Genomic DNA, 20705 nt, shown 5'->3' on the forward strand with positions numbered 1-20705 from the left:
CCAGACTGCCCATAGGGCCTGAATGATGACTCGCTCTCTTCGCCCATGTAACTTTTATAGAGTCTACATAGCATGCATTATTCAGCAATAACACCGAGACCATCTGGACTTCTGCGTGTGTTTTTGCCTGTGTGTCTATGGACGGGTGAGTGCTTCGTAGTTAACTTTCCTGCCGCCATCATTTCACGCCACATCCAGCAGTGCTTGAAGAGCTAAAAATTAGTATTTCATCTCTAATTACAGCTAAGGTGTAATGCGTGTGCTCTTCCACGGCAGATGCGTACGTGGAAGAGGAGGAAATGTAGAGTCAGAGGACGTGCATTGGAGTCTAGCAAAATTGCACGCTCAGGATCAAGCTCTTTCATCACGTCGTTCCCCATTAATAGAAATGGGAGTGCTGCCCTAATTCCATAATTTCTAAATCATGCCTGTTAGTCGAATATGAGGAGACAAAGGTACAGGGGAGAGCGGAGAATAGATTAGTCTGCATCCTAATGATGTGTCAGGGAGAGATGGAGAGCAGCCGAACAAGAGATGAGGGGACGGATGGAGGAAAAGAGACTGGAAAAGAATCTTGAGAGGTTTCCATCAGGATTCCTTGGCCTTGTTTTCTGGCCATTGCTAAAAGCAACATCACACAGGCCAAGTTTATTTTTTATTTTTTTCCTGCTGATTCTTTTCCCCATGTGTATTCCGGCCTAAAAATGTGCCAAAATAATTAAATGGTAAATTAGATCTGGAGGAGAGTAACGGGGTTACGGTTTTACGCAGTGACTCGGTGCTGCGCTCGCTCTCGTGATTTCAAGCAGCACATCTGGTCATTTCTGGCTCCGTTCCAGTCGTATCACTCATCCATATTTCCTCTCACAAGGGTTGAGATCTGGGAATGTGGGAAATGTTTCAAGGCATTGCTTGATCGAGCTTAATTTTACATTGGGCTAATTCCGCCTGTACCTGATACTTGTCAGGACGAAAAAATTGGCTGACCAACCGTGCATCTCAATATGAGGAGATAATTTCATTCCCTACTCTCCTCCTCACCAGAGTACCCTCTTTTTTTTCCATTTGAATTGAGCTCTCATACAAGGTAATTTGTTTGAAACCGGAGACATCAATAGCCATTAGCCTGCTTTTCGAGGCCCAAACATGGCAAGCTAAGGCTCATCTATTATTCATGCACCTCGCTTTTCCCTCCAAACAATACTTCTTATGTTTTTTTGTGCATCATGCTGCCAAAACTGACAAGTCAGTGGTTTCAAATAACGCTTTTGCAGCAAAGCTGCTGACTGTTTTACGCTAGCAGTAGGTCCGATGGTGGAAGAGAGATGATTGTGTCGCTCTTGTAACGTCTGGACTGATGAAAGCCTGCTGAGCTAAGAAGGCAAGGAGATCTTCAAGTGAAAGTTTAAAAAAATTCAGCATGTTTGAAATCTACACCAGTAGGTAATTGTCCCATGTCAGGCAAAAGAATGAGGGAATGGCTCTTTGTTTTATTTTAATGAGATCCCCTTTATGAAAAATAAAAGCCATGGTGGTCAAAATCAGAGATTCTGTGCATTGTCTTTGACTTTCGTTTTTGGAATTGCACACACATCTCCGGATTGCACCCACACCTGGCTGGAAGAGTTGCTGGAAAACAAAAGGGAAGCCAAATTCTTCAAGCTGCAGTTAGAATGTGAAATATTAGGCTGTTAATGGAAAGTTATTTTTAACACAAGGTTTTCCGATATTTACGGTGGCACATACAAGAAGACGAGTAGACTTTCACTTCACCGTACAACGCCTGCTTGCAGAGCAAAATCCAAGTTGAGCGATGTTGTTGTTTCTGATCTGTAGAGAGACAGGCTGTCTACAGTGTATTTCCACAGACGTGGCAAAAATAGTCTGTGGCAACATGCTTCTGGTTTCAGTCCATTGCTCATTTGTCCTCTAATTGGTAGATTACATCGAAATCTGTTTTATCAAATGCATTTTTATTTTAACCTATTTTTGGAAGCTATGAAATGAGTGCAAAAAAAAAAAGTTTGTTCAACTTTAAGGTTTATTGTGTAAGCTGTTGCACGAAAGTCTTTATAAATTTATCAGAACTCCACATCAAAACAACGCTGAACTCTAAGGAGTTTAGGGTTGTGTTGGCAAATCCTCCTTATGAAGGAACCAGGATGTTACGAAATTATACAGATCAAAGCAGTTTTACTTGGGGATTCAATGAAAGGATACAAGCAAAGAGGTTTTTCTGCTGAGAATGTTGTACACGGCAAATTGTGCAAGTCCACCCACTGGACCCCAGTCATAAACACAAAACCCAAAATATCTCTGTGTTTGGGCACCAATCATTTTGAGCCGAACACACAGAGAACCAAAAGGTCAAAGTTGTTTTTATATTTGTACATTTCACTGGAACTATTATGTAATCATATAAATGTCCCTTGCAAAGTAACTAAACATGTTTTTTTTTTTTTTTTACATTTTTGCCTTTTGTGACAGCCAAATAGCAAACACTTCATATTTGTTTTTGCTAACAAAAAGAGAAAAATCAGTACTTTTTCCATACACTAATTCCTCTTCTTTGTATTGCTCAATCAAAGAAAACGCCAATAAAACAAACTAAATGGTTTATTGTTGTAACATGACAAAACATAAAAAGAAAAACAAAAAAAAATCAAGGGAGGTGAACACAAGAAATCTTGCTCACAAAAATCTAGTCTGTTCATGTATCAGTCACTCTGAGGTGAAAACAGAGACTTTTGAGCCTCAAGTTGTTTAATTTTTATGAGACTTGCTGCAACTATAATGAAATCATATTATGAACCTTACAAGACCCTGCTCAGGCATTTTCCCCCTCATCTGTAAATATGATGCTTAGGCTTTTCTTTGAGAGCCCAACACACTGCGTAACATCAAACACTTCAGCTCGTCGTTCCCTAAAAGTTTAGTTCAGCTGAACAAAGTCATCCAAATGGATCCCTGTTATATATTTGTTGTTTTCCGCAGCTCTTATTTGATAAATCTAGTGAAAAGGGAGGCGGTGACTTGCAGAAAATGGCTGAGGCTGGTATCAAACCATCCAACCTGCTGTGGGAGGAATCAGCCGCTCCACGTGGGGCACACTGTCTAAGTGAACTACAGAGGCTCCCCCGTGGATCCGGTTCTCCAGCCTGGCTGAAAAAAAATCCAGAGTGCTCAGAAGATCAAACAAGCGCAACGACGGTGCTCAAAACTAGTGGAAAGAAATGCTGAGGAACAAAAGTGGATCCAAGAAACAGTTTGAGGGGGGAAAAAAAGGCTGGAAAGCCTTAAAGAAAACTCCTGGTGCAAATATTCTTCATTAGAGCTAAGTGAGCTGTGAAACACGTCCTCGTTTGAACACGTGCATGGATTATTAGCAAATCCAATAGTTAACTTTTTTCAGGCCTGGTCCAAGGTTGTATGTAGCCTTAGCAATTCTGCTAAGGCTACAAGTTTTAGGTACGATCCTCGCCGTCATACCAAATTTTAGAGAGTCAAGGATAATGAGATGAAGTTTCATGAGACAGAAATAGCCACAGAAATATGACCACAGCAGAGCAAAATTAATTACATCATCATTGAAATAAGACCTGAAAATGTACATTTCTAAAAAGAAAAGCTTTCCTGGGTACTCATGAGGAAATATAGCATTGTCACAATCTGATAGTCTTGAGTAAATGTGCTGCAGTTGAATAGTGTTGGGACATTAAAGCTAGAATTTAAAATGATCTATCATTCTTTTTTAATCAAAACATTTATTCTATCCATTTATGCCATCTTCCTAATCCTAATTACAACTGGGACTAAAATTTGCCTATTACAAAATGTCAACATTACTTCAAGTCAGTAAAAAAAATACCCATCTCAGTCAAATACTTCTATTAAATTTTTTTTTTGCTTTTTCAAATGGGTTTCTCAGCGAAAGAGGTTCAGAACCACTAATTTAGACAAATTAAAACCAAACTAAAGCATCTTTCTGTTTTTCGAACAAAAAGGCTAAGCTGCTTTCTCAAATTTCGATGTTTCTATGACCTTGAGATTGTTGTGCAACCCCAGTGCTTATTCGAAAGCCATTGGGCGTGGCATTAGTCTTTTTTTTTGTTGTTGAGATTTAACAGAGCAACATTAAAATTAGCCATTTTATTTCCTTTTTAGTTTCAACATCACCTTAACTTTCAGTACTGGGTGATTATTATACGTCTCTCATTAAAGAAAATGCTGCTGATTGGCTGCCACTCTCATTTGCTTTATAAGATAAGAGTTGTGTCTGAGATTTAGATCAAACCTTAGAACAAATCTTTTCTGACCTGTGAAGAAAGCGGGCCCAACAGAGTCGCCAGGACTTTTTGGAGATGTGAATGTAGGAAGTAGGAACTATGTTTTGCGCTATATGCCACTTTAGTTTGTTTTCTCTGCATGCCTCCCCACATCTTTGGCATCAATCAGAGCAGGAATGAAAGTGGTCTCAAGAAAGCACAGCTTGTTCGACCCAAAATAGGCACCATATTTACCTGTTCCTTCCTGTAAGTTCTGGCCCAGTTCACTGGATGTCTCGGTAGTTCAATAAAAATCTGTGCTCTGTATTTTACGTCCATCACAATTTCTTTGCCTTAAACTTACCATGAGATATTACACGTCTGAATTAGGCACTGAGCATATGTCCCACTATTGCAGATTTAACAGACGCTTGATAATTTTCAGGTTTATTTGATAGAATAATAATAATAATCATTTTTCCTTGTGAGTGCTGTTGTAATTCATGCCTAGAATGGCACAACAGAGAAAATTACAGTCATGCCAGCATGTTCTCTGGCATCTCATTGACTTTAAAATGTAAAAAAGACTTAAAAATGTAAAAACCTTTGATTTTTTGAAGCCATTTCTTCTCTTAACCCATGAAGTTAAACCCAGCTCAGAACTGGCAAATTTAGATTTAAAGTAATTTTTCATTCAACAAAGAATTTTGTTTCTGATAGGAATAATATGTTTTATTTACATATTAACTATAACAACAACAACAACAAAAATCTAATAAACTCTTCTCAGTAATCAGTGGGAAAATTCTTACTAGCATTTCAGCATTTAAACTTTCTTCATAATTACCAGCTTTTCCTCGTTTCCTTTGATATTTTGATGATTTATCTCCAGTGACAACCTCCAAGTCATCAGAAAGTAAATTTTCCTGTCAGTCAGAAGAAACAGTTTAATAAAATTAAAATATAACTATCAGTCTAAACCCGTGGAGGATTAACTGGAATTAAACCTGCTAACCAGTGAGAAATGTGTGCTTTTGTAAACCTGTCTTGTCTAAACTCAGATGAACCTGGAGCCCGCAGGCCACCAGGAGCGCTGAAGAAGTTGCAGGGTTTTCTCACACCATGGACCGGCTCCTGTAGAAATGGAGAAGTAATGGAAACGCAGTCGCAGAGAAATGACAACTTGACACCGTTTTCTTGTGGTAACCACTTAGTATTATTTAAATGGTGTATTTTTAAAAATCTGATCATTTTATACAGAACATTTTCAAAGTAACCTGTTAACTCTAACTATAAAATCAATGTAGTGCAGTAAAAGACACAATATATCCCTCCGAAAATGTAATACTGTGGAAAGCAACTGGCCATCGAAATATTCAAGACAATTAAAACCCCAGAACAGCATTTGAAGACATGCTCTTTTGTTACTTCCCATCGCTGGTCAGTCACCATGCAGGAAATCTGAGAGAAACACAAGAGGAAAGGCTTTCAAGCTATTCTGTCTCCACGTTGTCAGCAGTTCAGATTAGCTGTCACTTCCCTGAGGGGGAAACAGCTGAAGATGAGCGAGGGTGATTTCTTCTGAATAATTTCATGCTTTGACTGGCAGAGCTCAATAATCTCCATTCCAAGACTGACGTCAGAGAAAGATGGACTGGGCAAATAAAGACCCAGGTGCAGTCTAATACATAAATACAATCATCTGCCCTTTGGGAGGAGGCGTGGAGGTTTGGGGGGGGAGGATTGGATAAAACGAGAATGAATTCACATTTCCACTGAAGAAATTCCACTCAAGCGGGATGTTTTCAAGTAGACAAAAGACAATCTTTATTTGTGTTTCTCTCCCCGAGCCGACTTCTGCGTACGCCACCGTTCCCAACTGAACGACCCCGATGGCGAAGGCCCGCCCTAAAAACACCACGAACAGAAAAGGAGACAAACTCATACATGACGCTCAGACCTGGGGGCATCCTAAAGCCGCTACCAACTGTGGATCACAAACCGGCGGAGAACAAGAAGAAACGATAGAGGGACAGCGTCAGTGGAACAGAAGAAGAGAAGACACACTTTTGTTGTTGTTGTAATCCTTCTGAGGCGATAACCTCATCACTGCATTCCACAAAGGAGTAATTAACAGTGATTTTAAATGCTACAAAAATAAGATGGAATAGGAGAACAAGCATTTCCCCTTGTTTGTGTTTTGTACACGTTTGCATGTCTTTGTAAATGTCTACAACTGCACTCTTTTTTTTTTTTTGCATGTATGTTGGCCAGTGTGGTTATCTGTTTATGGATTGTTACGTATGTGCGTGTGTGTGCGTCTGTGTGTGTGTGTATGTGTGTGTGTTCACAGTGCTTACTCTTAATGCTCGAGTCCCATCAAACACACTCTTTCTTTGACGATCGCTCTTGTCCGTGCGGGCTTTCACTGTCGCTTTAAGTGTTTGTGTGTGTGTGTGTGCATATGTGTGTTTTTGTGATGCTACCTCACACGCAGCTCGCTCACACACCTCGCCTCATTTGCCACAGTCTATGTGCTTCCCTTATTGGTTTAACCCCCCGGACCAGCTTCAGTCCTTGTTTACGTTCGTCGTGATCCGAGTTGGGCTTCGGGGGCCGATTTCCAGTCAGTTTCGCCCTGCGGGTCCATTTATCTTTCCAGCCCAAGCTAATCCATCAACGACTGAGAGCCCAGACAGGAGAAACTATGTGAGGAAGGAGTCTGAATATTACCCCCACCCACCCCACCTTTGATGTCTTAAAAAGTCTCAGGGAGAGCAAAAGAGTTGAAGCGGGATGTTTTCTGATTTTTTTTTTCCTTTTTTCTCACCATGAAAAAATATATCAATAGAAACAAGTTTGATCTGAAGGTTTCACAGTGGTCATGCAACTTGAGTGTCGCCTCCTTTTCTCACCTGCCCTCCCACCCTTCAACCCCCGCCTTCTCGTCGAATCTCAGAGCCATTGATAAATCCTGCCAGTCCGAGAGAAGGTACTGTAAGTGACCACAGTCATGACAATACGGAGAAAAGAAAAAAAAAAACAACAAAGAAATAACAAAGAGGTGGGTGGCCAGTGGTACATTCATACAAGAGAAAGTCCTGGTTCCAAAAGTCACCCGACCCAGACGACATTAGCTAGTGCTGGATACGCCTGTGCAGGCCAGGCCGTGATAAATGCTTTGTTTAGAAACACATAAAAGACAAAATACAGCCCACCTGAAAATCTACACCCCACCAAACCCACCCATGATATCCCACCCAGTCCCCCACCCCATTAAAACAGGCTATGGTTATACTTGTCGCCAAGATGCAAAGTCAGAGCTCCTGGAAAACTGTCGCGAACGCACACAGCTTGAAATGTTTTGCCAAAAGTGTTTATACCACTTGAACTTTTTCCCATTTTGTCACATTACATCAGGTTCGATGTGTTTTACTGGGGTTTTATGTGCTAGAGAAACACTGAGTTGTATAATTGTCCCAACTGTTTGAGGCGCCGATTAGAATTCAGTTCTTTCAGTCCATCATCCGATTATAAAAAGAAACCAAATCTATCAAGAGATGAGTGTCCAACAAGGCTGACACAAGAAAAAGCTGCAGAACATTTGAGACTGCCCGAAAAATACAACTAGAAATGCAATGGAGGAGCTTAGATCAAAGTGTTCACTCTTTATAATGGCCCAGTCAAAGTCTAAATCTAAATGCAATTTAAATTTTCAGATTCTTCATCCAATCTAATTGAACTGCGGGCATTTTACAATTAAAGATGAGACAGAGCTACAACCCCAAAAGCCTTGGAGAGAAAGATAGAATACAGGAGGGAGAACCTATATGCCTGCCACATGTTCATACTTTATTTATTAAAAAAAATTTAAAAAACGTATGTCGCATGTCACAATTATGTGTTATGTTGCATTGTGCTATCATATAAAATGTCAGGAAATACACTAAAACTTGTGGTTGGAGATTACAAAATTGTAAAAGCTCAAAGTGTATGAACAAGTTTCCTGGCCACTGCAGTAAGTTACATTTCCCACTCTGCCTTATTGTTTTTTTTTTTCCTCAGCTGTATTCTTTCACACTTTTCTTTTCACATCGCAGCAAAGTCCTGGTCACTTTTCTCCTGCTCTCGTCATAATTGCTCTTATCCTCATTGCACTTTGGAGATGGTCTACGTCCTATTGAATTCAAATTTCAATGCGAGCTTGGCCACTTCCAATTTATAGATCGAGGAAGCAGCGAAAAAACCAATTTTTGTGCATTCAGGCCTATCGTACGATGTCCTTCTCACCCTCCCCCAAAACCCCTGCCTTGATTAGAGGATAGGGACTGCACTGGAACGACAAGTTTAATCATAGCCATGGCTACTTCTAACCCCATCAGTGGGCAAGAGTCAAAAGTCAAAAAAGGACCCCCTGATATGAGTGCTGAGACATTTCGCTTGTGTTTTCAGCTAAAAGGTGCTGCTCCACCGAGGATTCAGGGATAAGAGAAGGAAGAGTAGCTTCCCGGACTGCTTTTAAAAAAAAAATAATAAAAAAAATAAAATAAAAACATTGTAGGTAATCCAGGAAAGGGTATCTGTGGCTGGGCACCATAAAAAGAGGCTGGCAGTGGAGGGTGGTTGGTGGTCATACTGCAGGTGGAAGTGGGAAGAAGAAGAAGGGTGGAGGACAGAGGGCTTCCCTGAGGGGTGGTGGAATTAGAGGGACAGCCAGCCCAGCCCAGCCCATCATCCCAGGATGGGCGCTCCGGGAAGAGGGGGGAGTTGGGGGTGGGGTAGTCACAGCCTGAAGACGGGTCCCAGGACGAGCGGGGCCAGAGCCGCTAACAGAACCGCCCAGCTTGCGCCGGAGCCTGGACCTCCGTCAGTCAGGAACGGCTCCGGAGAATCGTATCCCGACCCATCTGGAACAGAGGCGAAGAGAAGAAAGAGAGAACGACAAAATATCTGAACCAAGAAGGACACGCAGACAGATGCAAAAATAAGACAGACTTTAAAACAAAACAGAAAAACAACAACAACAAAGGACAGACAAGTGGATCTGCCAGGGTGGGGCGGAAGACTGAAAGCGAGTGACAAATCTCAAAAAGAAGCCCCCCTTCATCCTTGAGCAGCTAATGAAAGGCAAAGAGTACAGAGCAGAAAGAAATGCAGAGCCGAAAAGAGGGAGACGAAGAAAACGACAGCAACAGAGCTCTGCAGGGGGGTTAACCAACCTAATTACAGTTTAATCACAGAGACTCGGAATCTGGAGCAGCTGACACTCACACACACACACACACCCCCACACACACCACACACACACACACACCACACACACACACACACACACACACACACACACACACACACACACACACACAGCACAGATATGAAACACAGCTCACTCACACAGTGACAGCATTTCACCGAGGAGATGAAAGTTGCAATGTCAGACAGATTACTTCAACTGCACACAGATAATAAAAAAAAAAAAAAAAAAACAACAGAAACTTAATGAAAAGCAGCAGCAGTGACAATAAAAGAACGTATGTTGTATCAGTAATAATGTAGGAGAGATTTTTCTTCCTCTGTAGTGGAGTATGGAATGATCTGAGGCTGGAAAGCTGTGGAAAAAAAAAAAGCTGACATTCCTTTGTGATGATCTTCAAAGCCGTGCCGTTGTCTGGGTTGTTACTACGAAGGTTTGATTCTTTCAATCGGGTTTATTTTTGAATCCTCCTGAGGTCAAATTGGTATTAGAAGAAACGCACATGTAACGTTCCTTTTTAAAAAAAAAAAAAAAATTGTAGTGTAATGTAAGCCAGAATGTGATCACTGTGTATGTTAGGCTTCCTTTGAGGTATTTTTAAATGGCAGAATTAGAGGCCAACACTGGTGAGAGCACCAAGCCCAGTCTGCACCCAGGAAGCCATTTTGGACATAGATTATTACTTTTCTTCCTTTTTGAAGCAAGGCAGCGAAATCGCGACTCAGCTTCAAATTCAGAAACAAGCCCACCACTTTTAGAAAAAACAAATCAATAATTAATCTGTTACGTAAAAGTCGCCAATGTTACTAAACTCATGCTGGTACTCTTCAGAAGTACTTACACCCCGGGACGTTTTTCACATTTCACAACAATATAATCGCAAGCATTTATATTTCATTGGCAAATTCGTGTGATAGACCAACACCAAAGGGATACACTGTTTTCAAAATTTCTTTTAAAAGAAAAATAAAGTATGAATAATAGTCATATTACTTAGTCTCTGGACATCAAAAGAATTTTAATAAGGTAAAACCCACAAACATGCCATCAAAATATGAGTACTTAGCCACCTCTGCACTTCAATAATAATGTAATATTGAATATCTTTTCACTTTCATAGATGTTTTATCAAAGCCAGATGCTGATTTGATTGATAAGCTAATATTTAAGCACACAACTGTTGTCTTGAAGGTCTTATTTATGTTTCCACATCACACGTTCAGATTTTAATGCAATAGAAAAATTAGGTGTCCTTTTTTGATTTCCATTTAGCAACTGCACACTGTTCCTGGGTTGTCTAAAGTGTGGTTAAGTGGCCAGTTGCAGCTCTCTGGAAAATTTCATGTGGCCCCTTAGTACAGAGTGAGGCAACTATGACCTGGACAATTTTTACATTTCTTTTAGGTCAACAAGTTTTGCAGCCAAATAAATCGTCCAAAAATGATGAAAAAGGTCTGGCTCAACACAGAACAGGTTTTTGCATTTATCATGATTTTGTAATATTTTAGAACTATTGGGGGTCAATGGAGCCCCGTCCATTGAGGCCTTAGTCCTCGACGAGGCCATCGCAGGTTCGATTCCTGGTCTGGTGACCTTTGCTGCATGTCTTCCCCTTCTCTTATTACCCACTTTCCTGTCAATTCAGTCAAATAAAGGCCGCTAAAGCCAATAAAATCTTTAAAAAATATATATGTATATTTTAGAACCACAAGAATCCAGCAAGTTTTACTCAGACTTGACTTGAGAAAACAATCTAATCCACCCACCCGTCCCCAAAAAGTAAAAAAAAAACAAAACAAAAAACGCCTGTGCTGTTTTAGTGCTGCGCAACTAAACAAAATCAAATCATTTTGTTTGCGTCAATAAAATCTTGCATGTTTTTGTTTTTTATTTGAGCAGATAAAGTAATAAATGTCATATAATTAAAAAAAAAGAGTAAGAGAAAAGAAGACCCACAAGCACTTTCAACTTGACAATTTTGGCACTGAGGACAAAAAAGTTGTACACCACTGCATCACTTCGTGTTGGTCTATCACATCAAGTTCCACAAAACTGCATAAATGTTTGCCTTGCTCAGAAATATAAAAACTTTTGCAAAGCAAAGGTATTGAATGGATGGAGTCCTGTCTCGGATCTTCTGAGGAAATCCAGTATGCAGAGTCATGCTGAGGGTTGGTCACCTTTTTTAGAAAGCACTTTTCAGCCGGCTCTGTGATCTTTTTACAAGGACAGAAGGTCTCCCTCACACCCAGCGTGATGTGAAGTGATTTGATGTGAGGTGCGTACGCCGCTTTGTGCCTATGCACACGCACACGTATCTGCACGTCTGTTTCCAATTCCAATGTGTTAGTGTGCGCGCCGCCCCTCGCGTACACAAGAGTGCATGCGTGTACGTGTGAATGCGTGTGCTGTCAGAGTGTGTGTTTTGTGTCTGAAGGTGTCAAAGTGTTGCCTGGCTGGTCTTTGAATCAGAGCAGAGACTGTTGCCAGGGCATTCCATCAGACCTCTTATTCTCCTCTAATTTTACTTTGATAGGCAATCTGGACCTTTGTGTGCGTGCGCTTGTGTGTGTGTGTGTGTGTGTGTGTGTGTGTGTGTTTAGTTAGAGCGTGACTTACCTGGAGGTCTGACATACACCTTCAGCTTTAGACATGCCCGGCCCACATGGTTTGGGTGAGGAGACGCTGTAAACAGAGAGAGATTGGAAAATGTGATCAGTTTAGAGGTTGAAGCATTGGTGAAGCTGATCACATACAGGAAGCATCTAACTGATGGCGTTTTAGTGCTTTTTTGGGGGTCAGGTGTCATTAGATTTTGCATGTTGGAGGTGATGTGGAGGTGATGCGCTTGCGTGTGGAGGCAGTGTAAACACTGCCATTGACTATAATTGGTACATAATTTCTGCTGTGGAGACACAAGCAGTGTAAATATGGGGTTAATATACGGTCACTGGATGGACTCCATTGGTTGCCTCCAATGGCTGGACACAACTAAACTTCACAAATAAGGCAAGTGCACGAAATAAGATCCAATAACCTTTTCATTTAATACGTTCAACTCATACTTGAGCAAAATTGAGTAAGGTTGCTGGATACCCTTTTCCAGTACAAACATATTTTAATCAAAAATATGTGAGAAACAGTCCCACCTTATTACTTGTTCACATACTAGCTTTGTTGTTCTAATGTTAGTTTCTGGTCTTTAAAATGCCAGAAAAGAGCATAAAGACATTTAGAATATTAAATCAGATGTTAAGATTTGCTACTGAGTTACTGAGTAACCTTTTCACCAAATGTGGTTTTATTCTCACTTATCTGAGAAATCTACTTTTTACTTTTACACGAGTACAAGAATGTTGTAGTGCTACTTTTACTCAAGGACAATTTTTAGCTGCTCTACACACCCATATGTCATGAGTTGTTGATTTTGAAGACATTTTCAGATGCAATCTTTAACAAAAACAGTCCAAAAACACCTATTCAGAACTCAGGGAAAATTAGGAACACACAAACACAGACAGCGCATGCATGAACGCAAGAACCCGGCATCAAACAATGACACAGGTGAGAAAATATGTACGCTGAGGGTTAATAAAGAGAACAAGGAACTAATTACAGAGGAGGGATTAGGCACAGCAGATAAACGCTTAAGAAATAATCAAAATCCAAATGGATGAAATCCAAACACCACAGAACCGTGACAGCAGGTGACAGTAGAACTTCAGGTAATGCATGTTGGACGCTAGACTGAAGGATTTCAGAATGAGAAAATTTGTACAAACATCAACAAAGGAACCAGGGCAAAAGTGTGAATAGAATCCAGCAGTGAGAAATAAAGCCTTAAATACAACTGCTGGGTGAGAATATGAGCAGAGATCTGAGGGAAGGCTGAATACTGGAGATAAGAGAAGCTAAATAGAAAGAGACTAATGGTAGCAAGCTAAATAAAAACAGATAGTGGTGTGACTTGCTAAGGAACATTTCACCAAATGTCACTGTGGATCTATGTTTGCAATTGACCCTTCATGTGGCATTTACCCTTGTGTGAATTGAAGAAAAATCCACAATAAATTACATTTTTGTATCCAAAAATCAGATTTTTGGATACAAGACATTGCCAAATCTTGATTTAACAGCGATGTCTTAACTTTTTAATTTCAAGTTTCATCAAAGAGCTAAAAACGTGTGCACCAAAAAGACAGAAACTAGCTGTTTTTAGACAGATATTCTGCTATTTGTCACGTAAAAAAATAATAATGATGATGCGAGTTTATAGAATATATAGAAAGTTTATTGGCGTTGGCCTTTTGGCTTCAATCAGAAATAACAAATAACTCCAGCTGAGTAATGCGGGCCTGTTAAATGCCTCCCTCTTTTCTCTCGGCATAATTTAGTGCCGCTTCCTCTCAAGCAGTTTTACAATTATTCAAATTGCCTGCTGGGTTATCCCATCACGACTTAGTTAACCCTCACACTCCATGTCATGGATTTGCTTGAGAAAAATTAAAAGTTAAACGTTTTTAAAGTAATAACGGATCCTCTCATCTTTATTTATTTTTTTTAAACTGACCTTCAGCTTTAAATTTCATACTTTTTTTTTTCTATTATTTTCATTTTTAATCATAGCCACTCACCATTTTTTAAAATATTGCTGCAGCGGTTTTAAAAGCCAGTGTTTTATCTAAGCTAATTAGAAGAAAGGGTGAAAAGTCCCAAATATTTCCATGTTTTGGTTTTAACACTCAAACTCATATTTTTGCTTAACTCTGTGTAGCAGCAGCACAAAATTGACTTCATCTGCATGTCAGACTATCAACACTTTAAGAGGTACTTTGACTGTATATTTTTGCAAAAAAGGATAAAAGTTTCTCAAAATGTTTAATTTCTTACATTTAAACAGCCAAAGAATATTTTTATTTTTATTTTACAGTTTTAAAATAATATATATTTTTTCTTTGTATTTTTGTATCAAACCTATACAAGTTGAGAAATACTTTTATTCTGAACAGCTTCTAGTCTCTAGACTTCAGCAGACTCACTTTTTTTGGTCTGGTGTTAATTTTCCAACACTCAAAAGTATTCTGCATGCAGGCAACTACTTTTTTTTCTGGCAAACCAGATTTGTGAGACAAAAAAGCAGTTCTGTTGACAAATTCGTCCACCTGAGATGGAGGAACCAGGACAGCTGGATTTATAGAGAAAATAAATTACACTCAGTCTCAGATGTCATTTGAAGGCAGCTGCACTTGGTTTCATTTGGTGGAATCAGAGTAAAGGGGGGTTAATTGCAAACGCTCGGCAGATTCTTCCAGTTTTAATTTGAAAATCTTGACAAACGGGTAGCCCTTTCTTCCCCCTTCACAGTTTGCTGATGCATCACATAACATCTCTGTAAAATCCACTGAAGTTTGTGTTTGTAAGGTGATAAACGACAATCTGCAAATCATCGTCAGAAAACCGCATCAGTGTCTAACGTTAGCAGTTGTGTTATTTGGCTATTTTTCATAATTAAATCAGAAATACATCTCAAATGACACACTTCTGATTAAACTAACCGTTAAAAATCTGTCAAAATGTGAAATTTATGTATTTATTCATGCAGTCTTTTTAGTGTTTTTGATGCAGTTAGTCTTTCATATGGCTGAGGTTGTTATTTCAGGCCCTTTAAAGCGATCCTGAACCAATGTTCCTGAGCTTGTGAAATTCTATAAACACACTGAGCAATGTAAACAACTCTGTAATGGATCAGCCTGCCCAATGGGATTCAGTCACACTCACATTCACACCTAGGGGAAATAGCTGCCTCTCAAATCGACCTGACTTGAATGTCTTTGGAATTGGAAAGGAAATCCATGCAAAATCCCAGCAGATGCAAGTCCCCACTTGCTGTGAGGTGACAGTGTTAACCACAGTGCCGCTGAGTGGTCTGGACTTTATACTTCTTCCCACTGAAAAGAAGGGGAAGAAATGTCAAAAAAAATAAATAAAAAATGGGGAAAAAAGTTCCAGTGATTCGAACTTCAAAGTATAGTGGATGAAATTGAATCAGGGTTTTTAGTCCCACCTCACTCTGATGTGAAATAGAGCTGGAGACCTCAGAGGAGCCGGTGGCCAGAGTTTGACCACTCACGCATGTCGCCATGCACACGCCCCCGCCGCCCGCACGCAAGTGCGTGTGCAGGAAAACGTGGGAGAAGAACTATTGTTTTCCTCCCGTGAGGAGGTCTGCATATCCAGAGACCATGGTGACCTCACAGTGGATCATCATCTGGATCCACAGAGCGCAGGAAATAAATGTGACCCCTCCTTTGCCCTTTGCGCCCTCTGTGTCTGTCATCAACTCCTCCCTTCGTTCATCCTTCTGTCTTTCACCTCCTTTACCCTTGACGTAACCGTTGCTTCATTCCCAACCGTTACATGTTGAAAATAACTAGGCTGTTTCTCCTCTTTTCACCATTTTGGGCACTCTGTTACATCCTGGAACTTTTTTTTCTTCGTCTCTGCCTAATGCCCCCTCCCTTTCGGTTTCACCTTTGCCCTTTTCCTTGTTTTATCAACTATCCCAGCACCTCCGTTTCCCAGCACATCCGCAATCCGATCTATCCTGAAAACCCATTGAAAACCACTCAACCCCATCAGATGGCAGCTGGGAAAAGCAAGTGTGGGGTGGAACTGACCTGTCAACATGTCAAGCACATGACAAAACACACACGCACACACGTCCTGCTTGCATATACATACGGACACACACACAAACACACCGAAGGACGCTCTGGCAGACCTTAGCCACAAATCACCATCAACACTTAACATGTTTCACAAGCCAGTGAGGAGAAAACGCACACAAACACTGGTTCATCGGAAAGGTCAGCTACTTTGGGCAGCAGTTCCACAACAGGCCTGACCAGCGTGTGAGTTCAGCGCTGCTGGTTGGCTCCGATCAGAGACAGAGAGAAACGAGAATCATGCGCCAGTGCTGTCAATCAAGATGACGGACGTGGCCTTTCACAGACTCACGATTGTTTGACAGCTGACCCCCAAGTCGAGCCCTCCCCGCCCACCCTGGACGGCCCCCCGTACACACGCGAAGCGAAAGATAATCACAAGCACTCCAGTCATCTGGATGCACACAAGCCCAAGGGGTTCCAGAGACACAATACCACAGTCAGCAACTATACAAGTCTGGAGGGCCCCAAAGTGTCTTAACGTAAGATGAAAAACAATGTGAGTGTGTGCTGACTGGGAAAATAGCAGCATGACTTGTTATCTGCGCCCCTTTAGCTTGCCGACTGCTGCCTGCTGTGCCTTTTTTAGTGTTGACAACTCAAGTACCATACTCGCAAATATTAGAAATATTAAAATTTAGATGATTATTTTCACACCGGGACATAGATTTTTTATTGCTTTGTGATTGTTTTTTGCTTTTTTATTGCACCGCAAAAAACAAAAACTGCTTCTGCATGACAAGTAAAATATTACTGCAGAACAGCAGGGAAGGAGTGAATCAAAGCCTCAGACATTGTCCGTCAGTGGGCTTCTTTTCTGAAAGCACTCTCAGAACTGAAGCAATATTGATGCAACATGAGAACCATGTCCAAGGGCAGAGAAAGCCGTCTCACTCTCAGGCCGAACAGAAACCTGTGGCTCAGGACCTCCATCCTGTTAAAAGCCGTGGCTCAAATACACAATCTCCCGCTATAAAAGATCAAGGTCGGTTTTTCTGCCACCTGTGAAGAAATGGCGTCATGCTGTGGACTGTCACTGATGGCACTCAAGTAGTTACCAGCTAGCGTGGCTAGCTTTACTGAAACAGCAGTGAACTGGTGTACATTTTTAGAGTACGTAATTCCTCACCTAAACTCAAAGAATTTATGAAAGGCTGCCAACATTTTGAAATTCAAGCAAGTTTAAAGCTTGTCTGTATAAACGTAAGAAAATAGCTCTGCTGTATAACAAAAGAAGAGGCTTAATGTAAAATGTTCACCCGTCTCGTTATCTCTTCAGAGTGTTACTCTCTCCCGGTCTTAACACGTTACAAAAAGAAAAATGGGGTTTCAGTTTCTTCAGTTTGCAACATTTTCTGTGTTCTTCATTTCGCTTATATCAAACAAGCTCACTTTGAGTGTTCATCATTCAGAAACAACTTCCACTCTGAGTTGTGTGAAGTTTTGAGGTTTTAAAAATTTCCGACCAGATGGTTTGTAAAGGCCAGTTAATCTGAGATTGACCTGTTTCATGTTTCCTTCACATTGTGCAGCCTGGGTTTTCCATCAGCAGTCTAAGATTTGTTTTTTTCATGCTTCCCAACTATATTCACAGTGAAAGAGAGACTGTGGTTGCAGGTGCTGCTTGCTGTCTCTCTGTCACATGACCTCATCTGTCATTTGTTTTGATCAGACAAAAGAGGAGATGAGAGCTAATTAATAAATAAGAAACTGATCTTTTACCTACCGATGATATCCAAATAGAGAAACTATGTGCTAATGTTTTGCTACCCCTTTAGTAAACTGCACCCAATGGGTTGAGTCTCAAAGTCAATAAATGACTAATGTTAAGTAAAACTGTTAAGTAAAACACATCTTGCTCATTCTGCTGTTGGCTCCAATTTAGAGGACACTTACTCGGAAAACAACAGCACAGTTTAATCACAAAGTTTGAATGACATCCCAACCTTGTCTGATCTTTTTTTTTTTGTTTCTCACCAAATTTTTGTGTAAAGTGTTTCCTCTTACCTTTACATAAAAAAAAAAAAAAATAAAAAAAATAAATCTAATGTGAAATTTTGAATGATCTGTAACTCTGATCTGTGAACCCATCTGGCACAGCGAGCTGGTGGGTAAGAAAAAAAAGGTGTTTACGAGTACAGCCAAGCCTCTGCCTGTCCCGCGTGAGCTCAGAGGAATGATAGCACTTTAATTTGATTCAGAAAAAACATTCTCGAGGGGCGCAAAGCTCATTTGTGCCACTAATACATCACTTGTTGAAGTGAGGAGAAACATCAATACAGCTAATATAAAAATGATTACAAAGTACCCCTGGTGACATTTTTACCACTTTGCTGAGCACACCACTTATGATATTGAGAAACGGTGAGAGATACATCAAGATACAAAAAAGAGTGAGGGAGAGGAGAGAGGTGTGTTTATTCACACCTGTAGCTATGCAAGTACTATAGGGGTCTATGTTTGAAAAGTTACTCCATCAACTTCGGCTGATTGGATATTTACATACTGTTTGCACATGCATGTTGAGCACGGATCAAATCCAAACAGACGCGCTCGCTTGCATATGCATGGCATGCAGATATTGGCTGTGCAAAACAATCCACAAAAGGGAGACGGCGAGCTGATGGCTTACAGATGTAGTAGTACTCGTGTCCGGGCCTGAACTCGAAGCCCAGCGAGAAGGGCGTGAAGAGCTGGAACTTCTCTGAGAAGCGCAGGGGCCCGTCAGGACCACTGGGGCGGTTGCACTCCCAGCGTTTGAAGCCGCGCATCCTGTGCTGGCAGGAAGTGTAGCCTTCGTGGTTGACCATAAAAAGGATGTAGCGCTCCATTCGCCCGTGGGATGGAGGACCCTCGTAGTAAGGACAGTAGATGTCTAGGTAGTCATTGATGTTCACTGCCACTCTGTACTCGCCATGCCAGAACCTGCAAAACAAAAGAAAACCCCCAAAAAGTATGGATTAAAACCTCAGTGATTCAACATGACAAGTGTGTTACCCCCAAAGATGTGGAAGAAGGAATCATGAGGTTTGCTGAAACATAATTTGATTACGTGCGAGATGCAAGAGGAAAGCACTACTTTTCCTGAAAAACTATGAATATTGACTCTCCACCTAATACTGGATTCCTGTATGATTGCACAGCAGAAAGAACCGGGGTGAGTTTCCATCTAATGTAATCACACTGTGTAACATGAAGACAATTAAATTCCCTGGGGCTGAAATTGATTAAACTAGAATTTGACTGAGTGAAATCTGAGTGTAATTGGATCAAACTTTTTTTTATTTTCCAAAGTAAAATGAAATTAATTTATCTGTAACTTTAAATAAACTCAGCTGACGTTGCATAATTTCAATAAAAAAAATAAAAAAAATGCTCTGAGCTACATGTGTCTCTTTAGGCCTACAATAGTGACTCTTATTAGTATTGGTCTTTACATAATAACTTCCACAAATGTATGACACTAAGACAGCCCCCATTTTTTGTCATTAGATCACAAATAATATTTGTTCAGTTTTCACTTTAATTAAATATGCAATTGTAAATTTTTTTAAAAAAATCTCTTTTTAAAATGTTTGACATTTCTGTTTGGTTAAAAACATAAAAAAAGGAAGAAAAAAGCCTGCAAATTGTTTGACCATAAGATAGATTTTATATGGCAGGTATTTAAACAACTTTATAAAAGTTTGGCTCCACTGAAGCATGCACAGAAACCAACTTAACTTGCTAAAGTAAAGGCGTGGAAGCTTTGATTCAAGGGTCTTTTCCCAGTGAGGGAGCTTAAATGAGCTTTGTGGGATGATACTTGAGAGAAGTGGGCTAAGTGATGTTCAAGAGTAGGCTGTTAACATATTTTAATCCAAATCTGCAAAGCTGGGAATAGTAGGTGTTCAGTTATTTCAGCACACGGTGATCACTGAGGTTGGCATCAAGAAAATATGCGTGAAAACGAGTAAATACCGACATGGATACAGGACACTATATAAAAATGTTATTTCCTTTCTGTATTGTTTCATCTAGAACAAAGTCAAAGTACTTCTGATGTAAAAATGCTGGTGGAGGAACACGTGTGAAGACGCCTGAGCTCTTTGACACCTCCAATCTTTTTTGCTTTACGGAGCAAATCTTTGAAATATACGCCTGCATTGTTTCACCTAGACAACAGGCTTTATCTCTGCGCTTCACTTTGTGCCAGAGTGTGAAAACTAAACTTCAGAAGTAAAAGAAGTGAAAGTCTTGCTAACAGGTTAAAGTTATGGAAATTAATTATTTTATTAACCAGATTTGCCAGGTATACTTTCATACCCCTTATTCAGCAGTTTCTGAGTACGACTGCTTATTTATTGTGTGCAGTGACGGCATTTGATATGACTTCCTGCATTTTGATTGGCTGGTTGGTGAAAGTCAAAGGGAGTCACCCAGAGTGCCGTTCATGTGAGAACCACCGCAGTTTGTGTGACA

General features: G+C 40.4%; 1 protein-coding gene across 1 annotated transcript in view; it reads right to left on the bottom strand.

The window, feature by feature from the left end:
• Positions 1-4616: 4616 nt before the first annotated feature.
• efna2a (ephrin-A2a) overlaps positions 4617-20705 on the bottom strand; it is a 111563-nt gene continuing 95474 nt past the window's right edge. The window contains exons 2-4 of the mRNA XM_055038452.1: positions 18877-19169; positions 12139-12204; positions 4617-9172 (exon numbers count right to left, since the gene is read on the bottom strand). Coding sequence (XP_054894427.1) covers positions 9048-9172; positions 12139-12204; positions 18877-19169 — 484 coding nt within the window. The 3' untranslated portion in view covers positions 4617-9047. The remainder of the gene's footprint in view (positions 9173-12138; positions 12205-18876; positions 19170-20705) is intronic.

The sequence above is a fragment of the Poeciliopsis prolifica genome, unplaced genomic scaffold (assembly GCF_027474105.1).
Source record: "Poeciliopsis prolifica strain line A6 unplaced genomic scaffold, Auburn_PproV2 SCAFFOLD013, whole genome shotgun sequence".
Taxonomy (NCBI): domain Eukaryota; kingdom Metazoa; phylum Chordata; class Actinopteri; order Cyprinodontiformes; family Poeciliidae; genus Poeciliopsis; species Poeciliopsis prolifica.